Source organism: Notamacropus eugenii, chromosome 6, assembly GCF_028372415.1.
Source record: "Notamacropus eugenii isolate mMacEug1 chromosome 6, mMacEug1.pri_v2, whole genome shotgun sequence".
Taxonomy (NCBI): domain Eukaryota; kingdom Metazoa; phylum Chordata; class Mammalia; order Diprotodontia; family Macropodidae; genus Notamacropus; species Notamacropus eugenii.
In genome coordinates, this window is record NC_092877.1 from 356,080,970 (window position 1) to 356,098,118 (window position 17,149).

General features: G+C 40.7%; 1 protein-coding gene across 1 annotated transcript in view; it reads right to left on the minus strand.

Annotated features, from left to right (window-relative positions):
* LOC140512409 (EGF-like and EMI domain-containing protein 1) overlaps positions 1 to 16,769 on the minus strand; it is a 547,574-nt gene extending 530,805 nt beyond the window's left edge. Inside the window, exons 1-4 of the mRNA XM_072621528.1 lie at positions 16,753 to 16,769; positions 15,761 to 15,892; positions 10,980 to 11,089; positions 7,578 to 7,682 (exon numbers count right to left, since the gene is read on the minus strand). Of these exons, the coding sequence (XP_072477629.1) occupies positions 7,578 to 7,682; positions 10,980 to 11,089; positions 15,761 to 15,892; positions 16,753 to 16,769 (364 nt within the window). The remainder of the gene's footprint in view (positions 1 to 7,577; positions 7,683 to 10,979; positions 11,090 to 15,760; positions 15,893 to 16,752) is intronic.
* Between the last annotated feature and the right edge of the window lie 380 nt (positions 16,770 to 17,149).

The window sequence follows — 17,149 nt, forward strand, 5'->3', positions numbered from 1 at the left end:
TCCTATAAGGTGTTTTACATTTGTAAAGCGCTTAATGTCCATTACTTCATGTGACCCTCACTACACCTACCTGGGAGGTAAGTTCTAATTATTATCCCCATTTTACAGATGAAGAAACAGAGGTTTTTGGAAGTTGAGTGACTTTCCCAAGGTCACACCTTTCCCAAGGTCAGGATTTGAATCTATGTCTTTTTTTGCAGTCTCTTGGTTCCTCATTCTATTAGCTAGGTCAGACAGACTCTCGATCATAAAGGCTTTCTAACCACCAGCAGGCCCCTAACCACCAGCTTTCTCCATGACTTTGCCAGGATTACCAGAGAAAAAGGAAAATGTAGCCAGCAGTAAATACCCTCTTCCCATCTGCTCAGCTAATTTCCTATTCACACCATCCCCACCCCAGTGGTCCTAATGTGCCATTAAAATGAAAAAGCATTTCCTTACACCAGAAAAGTTAGGGACTACTACTCTAAGGGTGAGCTTATTCATAGTGTTTTCCCATTAGGGATGTAATAATACTAATAATATAACCATAAATAACCTTGTAAATATTAGTTATAATATTAGCTATAACAGCTACTATGGTCATAGCTAATGCTTACACAGCCTTTACCACGTACCAGACACTGCGCTAAGTGCTTTACAATTATCTCATTTAATTTTCACAACAACTCTGGCAGGTGTGTGCTATTATTATCCCCATTTTACAGGTGAGGAATCTGAGGCAAAAGGACATTAAGTGACCTGCCCAGGTTCATATAACTAGTAAGGGTCGAAGGCTGGATCTGAACTCAGGTCTTCCTGATTCCAGCCTCGGTACTCTATACTGAACCATCTAGCTTCCGCCTGGCCTAATCTATTCCATGGCATGACCCTCATAAAAATGCAGCTGCCCAGGTAACAGAGGACCCTGGTAATGTCACCATAAGGGTTCTAGATGCAGTGAGGCTTGAGACAGATCACCCAGTTCCTCCACCACAAATCCCAAGGAAGCCCTACGTAGAGACTGAATAAGGAAAGAGTGGTATAAGATGAAAGCGGGGGCTTAAAAGTTAAGCAATCTGATCCCTGCCCACCAGGAACTCACATTCTAAAAGGTGGAGACAACACAGAGAGGCTGGTTCAGCTATAAGGCAGGTGGCAAAGGTCTCTTGGCTCTTAGGGTGTAGCGGTAAAGCAGACAGTTAATGCATCTCCTTTAATGCCATTTCCACTGATCGAACTAAAGTTATTCAGCTCTTTGAGTGCCAAGGAATTGGGGATTTGGGGATGCCAAGGATTCTTGCCTGAGGATCTGGATCCAGACCCGACTGACATATTGAAATTGAAGTCTTAGGTAGTACTCACAGGTGCACAGCTAAGTCAAATGCCTTTTTCTCAGCTTCCATTCTCCCTGCCATCCTTACAGCTCTTGACACTATCTACCACCCCCTTCTCCTGGATGCTCTCTTTTCCACTGGATTCTTTGACTCTAGGTTGGTTCTCTTTCTACCTCTCTGACGACACCTTCTAAATCTCCCATCTTTAATCCATAAAAATGTCTACTTGTACTAGGACTTACCTTTTCTGTCTCCATTCCGCCCCTTTGTGATGGCCACGAGGACTCCAAACATCGATGCATCCCACCCTAATCATTCTCCAGACTCCAACCATACATAGAAAGCTCTCATCTGGACATCCCCAATGGATGACTCATTGACAGTGGGAACTCAGCATATGCAAGTCTGAACTGCTTTTTTCCTCTCCTTGGGTTGCTCTTCCCTCTCATTCTTTTATTTCTGGGGAGAGAGCTGCATCTTTCAGTTACTCAAGTTCCTAACTGTATCAGCAAGGACCCCTTCTCACTCCTCCTCCTCCATCCCACATCTAATTAGTTTTCAAATTCTATTCATTCTTTCTCTACATCTCTCCTATCCATTACCTTCTCTTTTCTCACACAACTGACAGCCTAGTTTATGCACTGCTCACATCTCACCCAAATTATTCTACTAGGCTCCTAATTGATCACCTTGATTCTACTTCCTTCCTCTCCAAAACATCCTCCACACAATAGCCTAAATAAAATACAGGTGGCACTGGTCTGACCATGTCACACCCTTGTTCATAATTTTTCTGTGGCTCTGTATTTCCTTTTGGATAAAATACAATCTCTTTAGCCTGGCATTTAAGGCTGTTTACAGTCTGACTGCATTTAGGGTTCTCTACACTTGGAATCTACCAGGCTTTTCAGGTTTGTTTTACATTAATTCTCTCCAGTTATTCTATCCCAACCAAAGAGATATGCTGCCCATTCTCTGAACTCAGTCCATCCCTGGCTCTTACAGAATCATAGAGTGGTCAAGATGATATCGTCCCATCCAACTCATTCTTTTTACGTTTGAGGAAATGGCAGTGAGGAAGAGTTAAGCAACTTCCCCAAAGTTGGAGAAATAAGGAGAGGCAGGGTCTGAAGTTTGGCTCTTTTGACTCTAATACCAGGGTTCTCTGGGTCACACCATTGACATGGGGGGGGGGGGTGCGTTTGCATAAGTTTCTGGAATGAATTCCTTCCTATCTCCACCTTTCAAAAACTTTGAAGGATTTAAGGGTAAGATGAAGATGAGGAGGGATCCCCCTCCATGTAGCCTTTCTTGGTCACCAGCAGGCAATTTGGCAATCCAATGGACAGAGCACAAGTCCTGGAGTTAGCAAGTCTTCAGTTCAAATGGACCTTCAGAAACTTATAAGCTGTGTGACTTTTGGCAGGTACTTACCCTGTCTGACTCATATGTAAAATGAGGATAATAATAGCTTCTATCTCCCAGGGTTGTTGTAAGGATCAAATGAGATATTTGTAGTGTTTAACATAGTGCTGGCACATAGTAGGTGCTTAATAAATGCTATGCATGCCCCCCCAACATATACATACATGCACCTTATTGAGGAAAGACATGAAACTCATGGGAAGAAAATTGGCTGTAGAATCAAAGGGCCTGGATTTAAATTCTACCTCTGATCTTTATTGCCTGTGTGACTTTGATCAAGTCACTTAACCTTCACAGACCTCAGTTTCCTCATCTGTAAAAGGAGGCAATTCTAAGTCTAGATCCATGACCCCATAGAGCCATATAGTATTAACTTATCTGTGTGTGGTTATATTCCCCCTTCTCCTACCCCAGTATGATTCATGATCCTTAAGAAGAGGGATTATTTTCTTTTCTCTGCATCCTCAGGTTCTAGCACAGGGATCTGTCCTTAACAGAAGCTTAATTATGTTTTGTTCAATTGAACTGAAGATACGGCTGTGTCATGTTTTCATTATTTCCCTCTTAAAAGCTGGCATTAATCAGTTAATGCTGTTGTCAATTATTTTGCCTACGTCCCCAGGTGACCAGAAAAATAGATAACTGCTCCTCTGTCCATCTAGCCTCATTTGCATGTGTTCTAATCTTCAAAGCATGACTTTGGAGGCTTTTAATCAATAGTTATTTGAGAAAGCTTGTCATTATTTCTTAATTGTCCAAATTCATTCTCTTCATTTTTTTCTTATTAAAGGAAGGTTTTTTCAAATGAGTAGAGTAGATCAGTAATTTTGGACTTATTATGAACTTCCAGCCCTTCTCCCAATTACCAACAAGGCTCTGTTTTCTTTCCCATTGTGATACTTTTCTCCAGCTTCTGAAGGTCTCCCAGTCCCATTTTCTAACGTTAGTTCACCAAGCATTTTAGATACAGCCCAATCTATACTGAGTACCATGTTAAAATTAGCCTGTGCACAAAAGTATAGAAAATAAAATGATAATAAAATATAAATGATTATATACAATAATAAGATTATAAATAAACTAAAATACACAAAATAGCAATAGTTAACACCCAGCGAGTTTGTACAATACTTTAAAGCTTGCAAAGTATTTTATAATTATCATCAATCAACAACTCTCGGAGGAAGATGCTTTAATATCTTAATTTTTCAAATGAGGAAAGTGAAGTAGACTTGGATTAAATAGCTTGTCTAGGGTCACATAGGTGCTGATTATCTCCTTTCTAAGTGTGTTGTTATATTCACTGTACTACGAAGCTACCCCTATATTCATTGCCATCCTTGGAAAATTATTTTCCAAAATGGCTAATTTTTGTGAGGATGAATCATAATTAAAATTGACGATATTTACATCTAAGGACACACTTTCTTCTTTTCTTTCATCTTGGTCCCAACTAGTGATTTTATCCCTCTAGGGAACTCGTTACCTCTATCATCCATTTCAGCAGTAACAAAGTGCTTGTTTTATGCGTTAATTGTTGGCATTGCTATCGCATTATATACTCTTTAAAATCTGCTTGCAGAATTGAGAGTTTAAGTGACTTACTGGTAGTCACATAGCCAATGTATGAGGCGGGGCTTGAACTTGACCCCACAGCCATCCCTCTCTCTACTATACTACGCTGTCTCTCACCTGGTGTGCTTTCCAAAGGAGGTTTTGACTTGATTGTATGATACTCAATCTTTCTCAATACAGTGAAATGGAAAAAAAGTGTTTATTTATTTCAAAGGCACAAACAACTTAATTACCCCTTTAATACTCTGACAGCAGATATCCTTCTCAAAGGCAATGAATATATTTATTGTATTAAAATTCAAATCATGGTCAAAAGATCCTATTGGAGTTAGAATAAGCATTTCTTAATCCCAGAGGATTTAACAGTTAACCTACAATTAACTCATTTTTACAATTAACCTGCTATATATCCAGTGTACTTTTTCAAAGCTAAATTTGTTCTGAGAGTCCTAAGGGTCCAGGTTTCCTCTAGTTCTTCTCCTTCTTATAAGCTTTCACTGTTACCGCACCTTCTCATTGCATTTTTCTCCAATATTTTCCATTCTTTATTGCAGATAGCTGGTTAGCCGGTATGTCCTCAGGATTCTTTCATGAACCCCCATGAGTGTTACTCAACTCTGAGTTCATCTTACTACAGAATAACATTGTATAATAAAAATCCTAGGTCTTACTTCATATTGAGCATTCCCTTTGGCCCACCAATTTTCTCTTTAAGTCAATACGTGCTGTGCAGTTGGGAGGGAGGGGAGGCAAGCAAAACAAAACAGAGTCCAAATCTCTAAGAAAACAAACTTGAACAACAACTAACAATACTGAAAACTAATCCAAATTTCCTAAAAGGTATTTTGTGGCAGCTGTTCAGTTTTCAGCTCTTAGAAAGTTTCTTGGAGTCCCACAAAGTTGGGAAAGAGATAGAGGTAGAGAATGGATTACATTCTAATCTGGCTTCAGCGACTTCATTTTTATAATTCTGGGATGTGAAACTTATAGTTGATGTTCAGTCATTTTTCAGTCATGTCCAACTCTCTGCAACCCCATTTGGGGCTTTCTGGGCAAAGATACTGGAGTGGTTTGTCATTTCCTTCTCCAGTTCATTTTACAGATGAGGAAACTGAGGTAAACAGGGTTAAGTAACTTGCCCAGGTTCATACAGCTAAGTAAGTGACTGAGACCAGATTTGAACTCAGGAAAAATGAGACCCTATCCATTGAGTCATCTAGCTACCCAAGGATATGAAAAAGGTTAAAAAAAACCCCAAGCTGAATATTGGAATGCTCAATTATTTCATGTATACCAGAGAAAAGAAAGCCTGGTTTAGTCAATAAAGTGCTAGGCTTAGAGTCAGGAAAACCTAGACTTATATGCTTTTGTGCTTATGATACTTCTTGGCTCTGTGATCCCAGGCAAGTCACTTTACCTAACTGTAACTCAGACAATTTCATAGGACTGATATGCTAAATCACACATGATTTATGATCTTTGTGTGGGACTTGGGGTGGGAGGTAAGTAGGTGGAGAGGGGAGTATTTCCATGTTAAAGAAATCTGATATCATAAAAACTGGAAAAGAAAACATATACCATATGTGTGTACATACATACACATACATATATGTTCATTTATGTTTGTTTATAATATGGGAACTAAGTGGTGCAGTGGATAGAGTGCCACACCTGAAGTCAGAAAGACTCATCTTCCTGAGTTCAAATCTAGCTTCAGACACTTACCAGCTGTGAGACCTTGGGTAAGTCACTCAGCTCTTTTTGCCTCCATTTCCTTATTGTTAAAATAAGCTGGAGAAGGAAATGCCAAACCACTCCAGTATCTTTGCAAAAAATAAAATGGGGACGTAAAGAGTTGGGCATGACTGAAAACAACTGAACAACACAGTTCAAATAAAAATGGTCCTTAGACAAGTCAGCATTCTGCTATTGCTTTTATATGTTTAACGTTCCTTGGAATCTTATGGCATGGATAGATAAGCACTTTTTACAAATAAAGTACTTGGATATTACTACTACATGTGTTCCTGTTTCTAGGGTGCTTTCAACATTCACAAAGCACCCATCACATGTTATTTTGCTCTCTTTCCCCTTTCACCCCAATAAGTTATTTGCCAAGATTACTGCACCAAACTTAATGTAGGGAAAAAAGAAATTCTGAAGTGACACATGAAAATGTAAAGCTTAACCTTCTGCCAAGAGCTGAGGAAATCAATGAACTTGAGTGATGAACTCTCATCAGCCTTCAGATTGAACTTTCTCATTTCTGCTATTTGTAGAAGAGGAAGGATAGTGCAGAGGTATATGGGCATCAGGGAGGGTACACAGGGCATCAGGGAGATCCCTGGGCCAGCAGGGAGGTCTATGGTCCAGCAGGGAGGTCTATGGTCCAGCAGGGAAGGGGACATCAAATAAAAAGGGAGGGGATATGAGGTAATTAGGAGCATGCAGTGAAGGAAGAATGAGCAGGGCACAAGGGCAAACACCAAGAAATGCATCGCTTAGCTTTCACACTGTCTCTCTTTCTAACCTAGTTTTTCTCCTTCAAAAATGATGCATCAAAGCATTCAAGTTCTCTGGAGATGTGGCATCAGGTGATCAAGTCACAACAAATCCTTTCCCAAGCACACCAGTCTCACAGCAAGCCCAAGGAAGGAAGTGAACTCATCCTGCCTTACAAAGTGAGCCCTGGAACTTTCTCATGTGAGCCATGTCTTAAATGCATGTGCCCAGAAACTGCCAACCAGTCAAATTCTGTCCTTGAAAAGAAAGAGAACCAGTTTACTGGAGGTGCGAAAAATGAAAGTTTCATCAAGGGAGTCCTGGAAGGAGAGTGAGTATGAAAAAAGAAAAATATCCCAAGAGAATTCTGTTGCTATTTTATTTTACTCGTTCTTAGACCAGAGAGACTGTTCTCTCAGTCAAGGAGAGACCAGCAATCTCAAACATCAGAGCATAGGTCAGAATGAAGTCTCCTGATTACTAAAATGGGATTTCCTTTACAAAACAAACTACGATATGTTTACTGGGGTCCTCTGAACTGTGATGGTGAATAATTAAAGTCACACTGAAAAGTACATTCTGCATTACTGAATACATCACTCATGCTGGGTTTTTGTTTGACTGGCTAATGTTAAGGGCTCCACACTTCCCAGAGAGATGACCCTTGTCATCTGTCTGAATCCACAAAATCTGTCAGTTTCACTGAAGTCAACACAGGCCACATCTTGAGCGTAAACAATGCCACCATTGTCCACTCACCATATTGGCATCGAGGTCCCTGAAACCCCGCAGAACACTGGCACACCTGGGCTTCCCCATCTGGACACTGGCCTCCGTTGAAGCAAGGACCTACTGAGCAGAGGGCTAAGGGGTCGGGAGGAGACGGGAAAAAGAAAACAAACAATCCTCAATATTCCCCTCTGTATTCAAGCCTATCTGCTGTTTCCCATATAAACATTCCCATCTCCCTTTCCACAGCCTTGCCCGAAATGCCCTCTCTCTCCATCTCTTCCTCTAGGAATCCTTAGCTCCATCCAAGGTTTCATTCAAGGGCCACCTTCTCCATCACACTACACCTGGCCTCTCCTCATTCCCTAGTTGTTAACTCTTCCCTTCCCCACTATTCCCCAAATCATTACTTCTTGTTTATATTGTGTGTATGTATGTGTTATGTGTCTTTGTGTGTATGTGAAATATATATGTATGTATTTATATATCCATGTACATACATACACATATGCAGATATTTGTATATGTGTGTATATATACATAACCCACATATATGCATATATATATTTAAATGTCTGTCTCCACCCTACAGAAATGTGAACTTTTTGAAGGGAGGGACTCTTTTCACATTGACCTTTAGAAGGCCACGACCTAGCAAAGTGAACGGCGTATAGTACAGGCATGAGAAAAGTTTCTTGAAATGAATTGAAATAAAAGCCCTCATGGATGGAAGCATCATTAATACAATTCAAAACTAAGCACTTGACAAGCATTTGTTGGGTGTCCTCCCCATGAGGCACATGCTCTAAGCCATTATACATGGTTTCTGCTACCGGGGAGCTCACTCTCTCCCACTAATGCTTCCTTCACCACCATCTCTATTAACGGCTGATATTTATACATCCCTAAGCTTAACAAGGCACTTCATGCATGAATCTGATATTTTCACTTGATCACAAGATGATTCCATCTTGATAACACAGCTGGCAGCTCTTTGCCCACTCCCCCACGCCCGCAGTGGCACAGCATGGAAACACGGGAAGGAGCCACAGCAGGACCCTTGAGGGACAGCTCTGCGCTGCTCCTGTTTAGCATGGACAGCCTAGAGTATCTTCACTAAGACATTTCAAGAGCGGAAAACACATTGGGCAGTGCAGCAGGACACCAGTGAAGTCCCCAAGGTAAAGGATGGCAGGCGAGATGAATCGCTGCGTCGCCGGCTGCATTGATTGTGACACACTGAAGCTTTTTTAGCAGCTCCGCTGTGACCCTCAGCACAGAGAACAGGTAAAGGAGGAGCTCAGCACGGGCCATTTTTCTCAGTGTGAGTGAAAGAAATAAGCAGGCTAGCTCTGCTATGTGAGGGCTGCAGGAAATATTCAAAAGGTTCTAAAATCCCAGCACAAGAGGGTTCCTATTTTTTTTCCAAAGTACCACATAAGCCCTTTAAGAAGTAAATGACCCTCCTGCTTCCTCAATTAACAAAGCCATGCAGAAGCTAAGAAACCTATTTAGATTTCCTATAGCGATTCCCCCATTGAACTGGATTTCAGATGACAAACCTGACGATAGGGAAACTAGCAAAAGGAAAAAGGGGATGGAAGTTGAGGTGTGCCCTGTCTGGCTTCAAATAAACTGCCTTTCAAATAGCGAGATGGAGTATAATGCTTTCACAGCACCCAACCCAGCATTAGATGCTCTTAACAAAAATGATCTCGGCTGTTTCTTTGTCCATCCTATGGGCATTTTCTCTCCAGAGAGCTGCTCTCTGTCTGTGGGAATTCTAAAGATACCTAAAACTTGGCAGGCAAACGATTGAGGCCCCAAACAGCCAAATCGGGCCTTTCTCCTTGTTCCTGGTGGTGAGGGATTAGAAGGAAGCAATGCTACAGAATGTGTATGCATTGGCACTCTCTGGCATGCCTCGTGCTCACTTATCTTCAATTTCTCCCTCTCTATTGGTTTCTTCTCTATTGCCTACAAACATGCTTATGTTTCCCCATCCCCAAAAGCCCCTCTCTTGATCCTTCCATTTCCAAAAACTATCATGCTGTATCTCTTCTGTCCTTTGTGGCTAAACTCAAAAAGGCCACCTATAATAGATGCCTCCACTTTCTCCTCTTACTCATTTCTTAAGCCTTTGCAGACTGGCTTCTGACCCTATCATTCTGCCAAAACTGTTCTCTCCCAAGTTACTAATCTCTTAGTTGACAAATCCAGTGGCCTTTTCTCAATTCTCATTCTGTAGCCTCTGACAGAGTTGATTTCTCTCTCCTCCTTGATACTCTCTAGATGGTTGGTGCCTTTTCTCTTCTCCTTGAATTACTTCATGTGGGGATCTTATCAGATCCCATGGATTTAATTACTATCTATATGCTGATGATTCTCAGATCTTTCTATCATGCCCTAAACTCTTTGCTGACCTCCAATCTTGAGTCTCCAACTGCCTTTCCAACGTGTGAAGTAGACATCTTAAACTTAACATATCAAAAACTGAACTCCTTATCTCTTCCCCTCCAGCCACCTCTCTTCCTAAATTCCATGTGACTGCCAAGAGCAATACCATCCTCCTTGTCTCTCAGGCTCACAACCAGGGTGTCATCCTCAACTCCTCATAACCTCTCACCCCCATATCTGGTCTGTTGCCAAGGCTTGTTGGTTTCATCTTTGCAAAATCTCTAGAATACACCTCCCTTTCTCCTCTAACACCACCAGGCCCTCATCACCTAATGCCTGAAATATTGCAATAGCCTGCTGGTGGACTTGTCTATGTCAAGTCTCTGCACTCCAATCTATCCTCCATGCAGCCACCAGTGATTTCTCCTAAAGCTTAGCTCTGACTACATCACCCCCTACTCCACAAATTCCAGTAGTTCCCTCTCATTTCCAAGATCACAACAAAATCCTGTTTGACATTCAGAGCCTTGCATAATGTAGCTTCTCTCACATACCTTTCCAGTGTTCTTATGTCTTAGATCTTCTCCCTCACTCCCAAATTCAATATCTTCTTTGAGTCGAGTAGATTGACTTCCTTACTGTTTCTCAAGAAATACATTCCATTTCTCAGCTCTGGGAATTTTCTCCAGCTGCCCCCATGCCTGGAATGCTCTCTCTCCTCTTTTCTACCTATGTAAACTCTGCTCTACCTATCTGGCTTCCCTGGCTTCCTTCAAGTCCCAACTAAAATCCCATCTTTTTCCCAGAGTCTTCTCCAATCCACCTTAATTCCAGTAGCTTCTCTCTCTTGATTTCCCATTTATCTTGTATACAGCTTGCTTGTACATATATGTTTACTTGCTATCTCCTCCAACAAGATGATGAACTTCTCAAGGGCAGGGTCTGTCTTTTGCCTCTTTTTGTATTCCCAGAGCTTAGCACAGTCCCCAGCACATAGGAGGCACTTAATAAATTTTTATCGATTGAGTGACTTACCATGCAGACAGCCAGGCTCATCTTCATGCTGACTCCAGCCAGGACAGCACCTGTAGACTGTCTGATGCTGCCTGCGATATACCTGTCTATAGACAATGTAGTAGCCAGTCCTGGAAAACAGAGCAATGGAGATTAGGGAAACATCATCTTCTTCCCCCAAGACTTTAAACATAATGGCCATGTTAAATCCACAAGGCTGTAGATTAATCTTCCTGCTCTGCCCAACCCCCAGCAGCTTTTCCTCATATATACATAGGAAAGAAAGGCCTAACAGTTATTTTCCCAAAAAGGTTGTGGGTTCCCTTCTCTCGTGGATGCCCTGGAAATCCTTAGGATCACCTAGGTCATAAAGTGGGCTCCTTCATTCTGTTCTCTCCCATTTCCAATGGGTAATGAATGACCTTCCCCTTGAATTTAGCAATCTGCTTGGTAATTCTCTGGTATGACAGGGGACTGTAGGGATTTCTATGTGTGTCTTCTCTCCCACTAGACTTAGATCCATGAAGGTCTTACCTAAACTTTGTATCTCCCATAGAGCACACACTCTGCTCTGAAGTCAATCAGTCAAAAAATATTTATTAAATACTATGTTCCAGCCATTGTTCCAAGCAATCAAACTATCTGCTCTCAAGGAGCTTACATTCTCCTGGAGGAGACCACATGTAAATAATAGGATAATAGGGTAGAAGGAAGGCAACCTGAGAGGGAAAGGTATGGGCACCTGCCCAGGAAAGGCCACCAGAAAAAGATGGGATTGTAGCTGAGCCTTGAAGGAAGCCAGGATGCAAGACAGTGAAGTGAGGAAGGAAAGCATTATAGGCATGCTAAATGAAGGAAATGTGGTCTCCAAAGTGACAGTGCAAAGTCTGATGATAAAGGCTTGAAACGTAAAGTACAATTAAGTCCACTTTAAAAAATAAACATTAAAGACCAACTATATTTAAATCATTGTGTTTGGACAATGTGCTAAAAATGCAAAATTTCTTAAAAATAAGAATTTGTTAAATGCCTGCTCTGTGCCAGGTAAATTGCTAACCACTCTACAAATATTATCTCATTTAATGCTCACAACGATTCTCTTAATTCTTAATGATGGAGGAAACAGGTTAAGTAACTTGCATAGGGTCACACAGGTAGGAAACATTTGAGATGGTATTTGAACCTAGGCCTTCCTGATCCCAGCTTAGTGTTCTATGCACTGTACCACCTAGATGCCTAGGTGTTCTGCTCTCAGTGATACTTACATTCTACAAAAAAAGGGGATTTAACACGTATGCGATGCAGCAAATAGGAACTGATGCAAAATAATTCCAAGAGGAAGAGAAAACCAGCAATGATCAATCAACAAATAGTTATTAAGAATCATTTATTAAGCATCCACTGTGCCAGGCTCTGAGCTTGGCATTGAGGATACCAAGAAGATCATCAGTGCCTACCTGCCAGAAGCTTACATTCTATCAGGAAAAAGGTCTTGCACATCTGAGCTGTGCTTTGAAACCCAAATTCCTCACCTTAGATTTTAAGCTCTCCTTTCAAAGTGTGTCAAGATTATAGATTTTTATCTGTAGAACCCCCTAATTTTACAGATAAGAAAACTGAGGCTCCGAGCAGTTAGGGGACTTGTCTAAGGCCATAGTTATTAAAGTAGTAGAGCCAAGATTTGAACTCAGGTCCTCTAAATCCAGATCCTGAGTTCTTTCTACTACATCATGCTGCATCTGGTTTCTAATGCCTCAACACAACCCCTGTGCTGTCATTACTAACTCTGTCTTTGTTTATGATATCTTACCCCACTTAGAATCCTCTCCCATCTTGCAGTCTATTAACCCCACCAACCCACATTTAAAGACCAGTTAAGTCCTGCTTCCTCCATCACTACCCACCGCTTCAGCCGAAAATGATTTCTCTCTTCTCTCTGTCCTTCCCTCTCACTCTCTCCTTCCCTCTCTTTCTCTCTTTCCTTTTCTCTCTCTCGCTTTCTCTCTCTTCTTCTCTTCCTCCCTCCCTCCCCCCTCCCCCTCTCCCTCACAATTTTTCTCTGAACAACAGTGCTAATTCCATAGAAATACTGTACTCTCTAAACAATTTAGGTTGCAGGTCACCCAAAGGGAAGTAGAGAGATGTATGGTGGGTATGAGCAGGCTCTGATATATTGCCAAATACAGTTGTGCGAATAATTGGCATTAAGGATACCATCAGAGAGACTGGGTTTGGGGGAGGGGACAATCACGCAGCAAGGGCAAGAGATAATAAGCACCAGAGCTCATGCTCTCCATTGGTACACAAGAGATGTCTAAAGTGCTAGAGGAAGTCCTCTAGCACTTTGGGTGGACCCCCAGAGGCACACTTCTAGGAAAGTGTACATAGGAGTCACACAGGATGGGGGGGCATAGATGGGTTTGTGCTCTGTGTCATCTGCGATGAGGTCACAGATCTTTCTCAATATGTGCTGGAGTCACCAATCCCACACAGGTGGAGAAGCAGCCTTGTGTAGCAGATAGAGAACTGCCCCCTAGTCAGAAAGACCCAGGGTCAAATCCCACCCCCCCCCCCAAAAAAACCCAGCATGCATGACCCTGGGCAAGTCATTTAAATTCTCCATGCTTGGCCAACTCTCTATTAAAGCACAGAACAATTGCCAATCTATGTTTGTAGAAAGAATTTCCTCTGCGGTAAGTTCCCCAGAACAATAAAATAACAAGTTTGTCCTAGAAAAAGATATCGTGCACTTCTTTGTAGTTCAATTGAGAGCTGCATGACCTCAGTTAGATCGTAAGTTTCTAGAGGTCAGGGACCATATTATGTTTTCTTTTTGTCTCACTCATTTCCTAGGATGGTGCGGCACATGCAACACATTCATAGATCCTTACGGAATGATTGACGGAATAAGAACACAAATCTGTAACTGACATATTTGGATATACTTTCCCATATCTGAAAAATCACTGTGGTTATGGACCTCTATTAACTCTGCCTCATATTACTGGTAAACAGACAAAATACCTAAAAGACTCTAACACTTGCATATGAAATCATTCCTAATAGAAATCAGGCTAAGGAAGAGATCAGAGGATTACCAGGCAAGCCCAGGAGATTCCCAGTCTGATCTCTTTCTAAATTCTTACTTCAAAGGAGGAAGTGACGAACAGTGAAAAGAACGCCGAGTTTAGAATCAGATGATTGGGATTCAAATCCCTTTTCTATCACATGGTGCCATAGACGGGGAGCTGGAAAGGCCCTGAGAAATCAGCCATCTAACAAACTCATTTGATAGATAAGGAAACAGAAGCCCAGAGAGGTTAAGGCAAGATCCCATAAGTGACAAATTGGAGAACAGGATTTCAAATCCAAAACAATTTTCTGCTCTACCCAGTGTCTGTGTGACTTTAGATTAAGCTTAGACACAATCTTTCTGGGTTTCATTTTCCTCCCATATTAAAAAGGATCTAAGATCTCTTCAAGCTATAAACCTATGATCCAGTGATCCCCTTGAACTGAAAGCTGAGTAAGGATCAAAGGATGTGTCTCTGAAGGTCGCAATTAATTCATACAATCTGCATGATAAAGACTAGCAGTGTTATTCACGTTGTAATATTTGATTGTCTTTCTCTATATACTATCCCTCTTGACCTGCCTGTATAAGGATGGATGAATGCATGAGCATTTATCAAATGTTTACTACATACCAGGCATTGTGCTAAGACTGGGAATTGAAATTAAAAAAAGGGAGACATCTATCCCTGCCCTCAAATCATTTATATTCTTAAAAAAGCAAGATAACATACATAGAGGAAGGTTGTTCATGAAGGGATATTTTGCCTTGGAAAATGACAGAGATGCTGTGTGGAACCAAAGGAAAAGTTGATTGACATGCTCTTTCCAGAAGCAGTGATTGCCCTAATTTAACTAATGTGACGAGAGCAAGACATAGCAGGGAACAGGATTAGACCAGTTGGTGATCATGCTTTTCAAAAAGTTCCAAACTTATATAAGTATGCATACATGTATCTGTATGTATATACATGTATCCACAAATAGGATGTCATGTCTAATTGTGCCATACATATAATTTCTTTGCTAAGTTCCAAGTTATATTTAGGCAAAAACCTTTTCCTCCTCAATTAAAGTCTCTTGAATCCACAGATATCTGATTCATTTATATAGAACTCTGTGAAGTGTTGGATCTCAGTGTTTCTCCCACAAATAAAAGAATATCCTGAATGTTGGGTAAGAGCTATTGTGAACCTTTTACAAAAGTCTTTCTGAAGTCTTTATGCCATAAAAGGGTGGGACGTCATTTTTCAAAAGCAGATTTCTTCTTATGTACCACAACCAGTGAGAGCTGGAGATTCTGATAAAGTTCATGTCACTGCAGGCTTTATACTGATGCAAAAATATCAAGGGTGGGGCAGAAATTAATTGAAAATTGTTGATTCCCTGAGGTTTTAAGTGGGCTATCAATTTAACACACTGACCTGGCACGCCTGGTTTGTACTGCTCCACCAGTCTTCAGACCTCAGCTAAACGCCTTTTGAGAAGTTAGAAGAAGCAGCATCAGACCCCAAATAACCTAAGTCTAGCAGAGGCCAAAAGTAGTAGCATAGCATCTAACCAGAATGGCCAGCCACAATCATCACAGATAAGCCTCGGGAGCAAAGCTCAGTCTATACTTATTCACAGGAATATTTTACTAAGAAACATGTAGATTAAGAAACTCCAAAGCTAGATGTCATTGAGTTAAAAAAAGACATTGAAAATGGGGAAAAAAGATGAACCATTACCTTCTTACATATCCCATGCACCATCTTGATCCAGCACAGCCTTGCTTCCATAGCTTTACAGTACGCGTAAAGGGCTGGACACAGGGTTGGGGAAGGCCAACCATATCCAGAACTTCCTCACACACATTCGGCCTTGAATAAAAAAAAGGAAGCCAACATTAAGCTTATAAAATCTATAATACTATTTCTCAAATATGAGGACAAGTTGACAACAGTCAACTCCATTTTTTCTTATGTTTTAGAGAAAGACATAGGACTCTAAACATCATTTTTCCGGAAACTGCTATATCATATTGTTGAAGTCTACCGAAACATCCAATTCTTTTTTTTTCAGATGGAGTGCTATCTAATCTTCTTTTCTGCATTTTGAACCTACACAATTGGCTTTTAAAAAACTATAGGTAAGGCCTTATATTTATCCCTTTCAAGCTTCACTTTCAGAAAGTTTAGCCAAGTGCTCTGACCTAACAAAATGTTTTTTGAACCTGACACTGTCTCCAACATAGTAATCATCTCTCTCATGGTAATCATCTCAAATCTCATAGATTTGGGCTATCTATAGATTTAATTAGTTATTAATTATGTTATATATAGTTATATTATATATAATTACATATAGTTATATACATAATTAATTCGTTCTGCCTCTATTAAAGTTAATGACAAAAATTGTTGTCATTTGTCCTTCATTCTCAAAGAGGACCATGGGAACAGGAAGGTGATACCATGACTTGCAAGTGAATTGGATTTAAGTATGGGAAGGCTGTGCAAAGTCACCAGTCTCACCTTCTCCTCCAGAACCATATGGGTCCAGTAGAAAGATATAAATCAGAACAACTAGAGATGGTCCTGTATACAGTGGGATACCTTGAAGGTCTTTCCCAGATCTCATTTTGATTGAAGCAACTCCCATTCATTGATTGATTAAAGGCTAGGTAAGAAATGAGTGATGATATAAAATATTCAACAGTGCAAGGCCAAGCAATGTCTACCGTTTGAGTGTGATCATTTCGCCAATACCAAAGGTATTCAGCTTTCATGAACATCTAGACTACTTGTCTATATTTTGCTCAAAAAAATAGGAGTTATTTCTAAATCCTTTGTTCAGATCAAAATAAGCTCTAACTGCAATATTATCCTGATCTACCAATCTAGCAATTCCACAAAAAAAGAAAGAAAGAAAGAAGGTTAGCGCAGAACAACCTGTTTCCTGGAGATGTTTTAATGACACTGTCATCCCTGCTTTCTTTTCTGAATGTTCACCAACTTCTTTAATAATACATCAATACCATAATGCAGAATTTTGTAAGAAATCAAAGGCAAACTCACTGGCCTATAGCTCACAGCTCTTTCCATGCTACATAATTATGAGGATCGTCTTTAGAATGT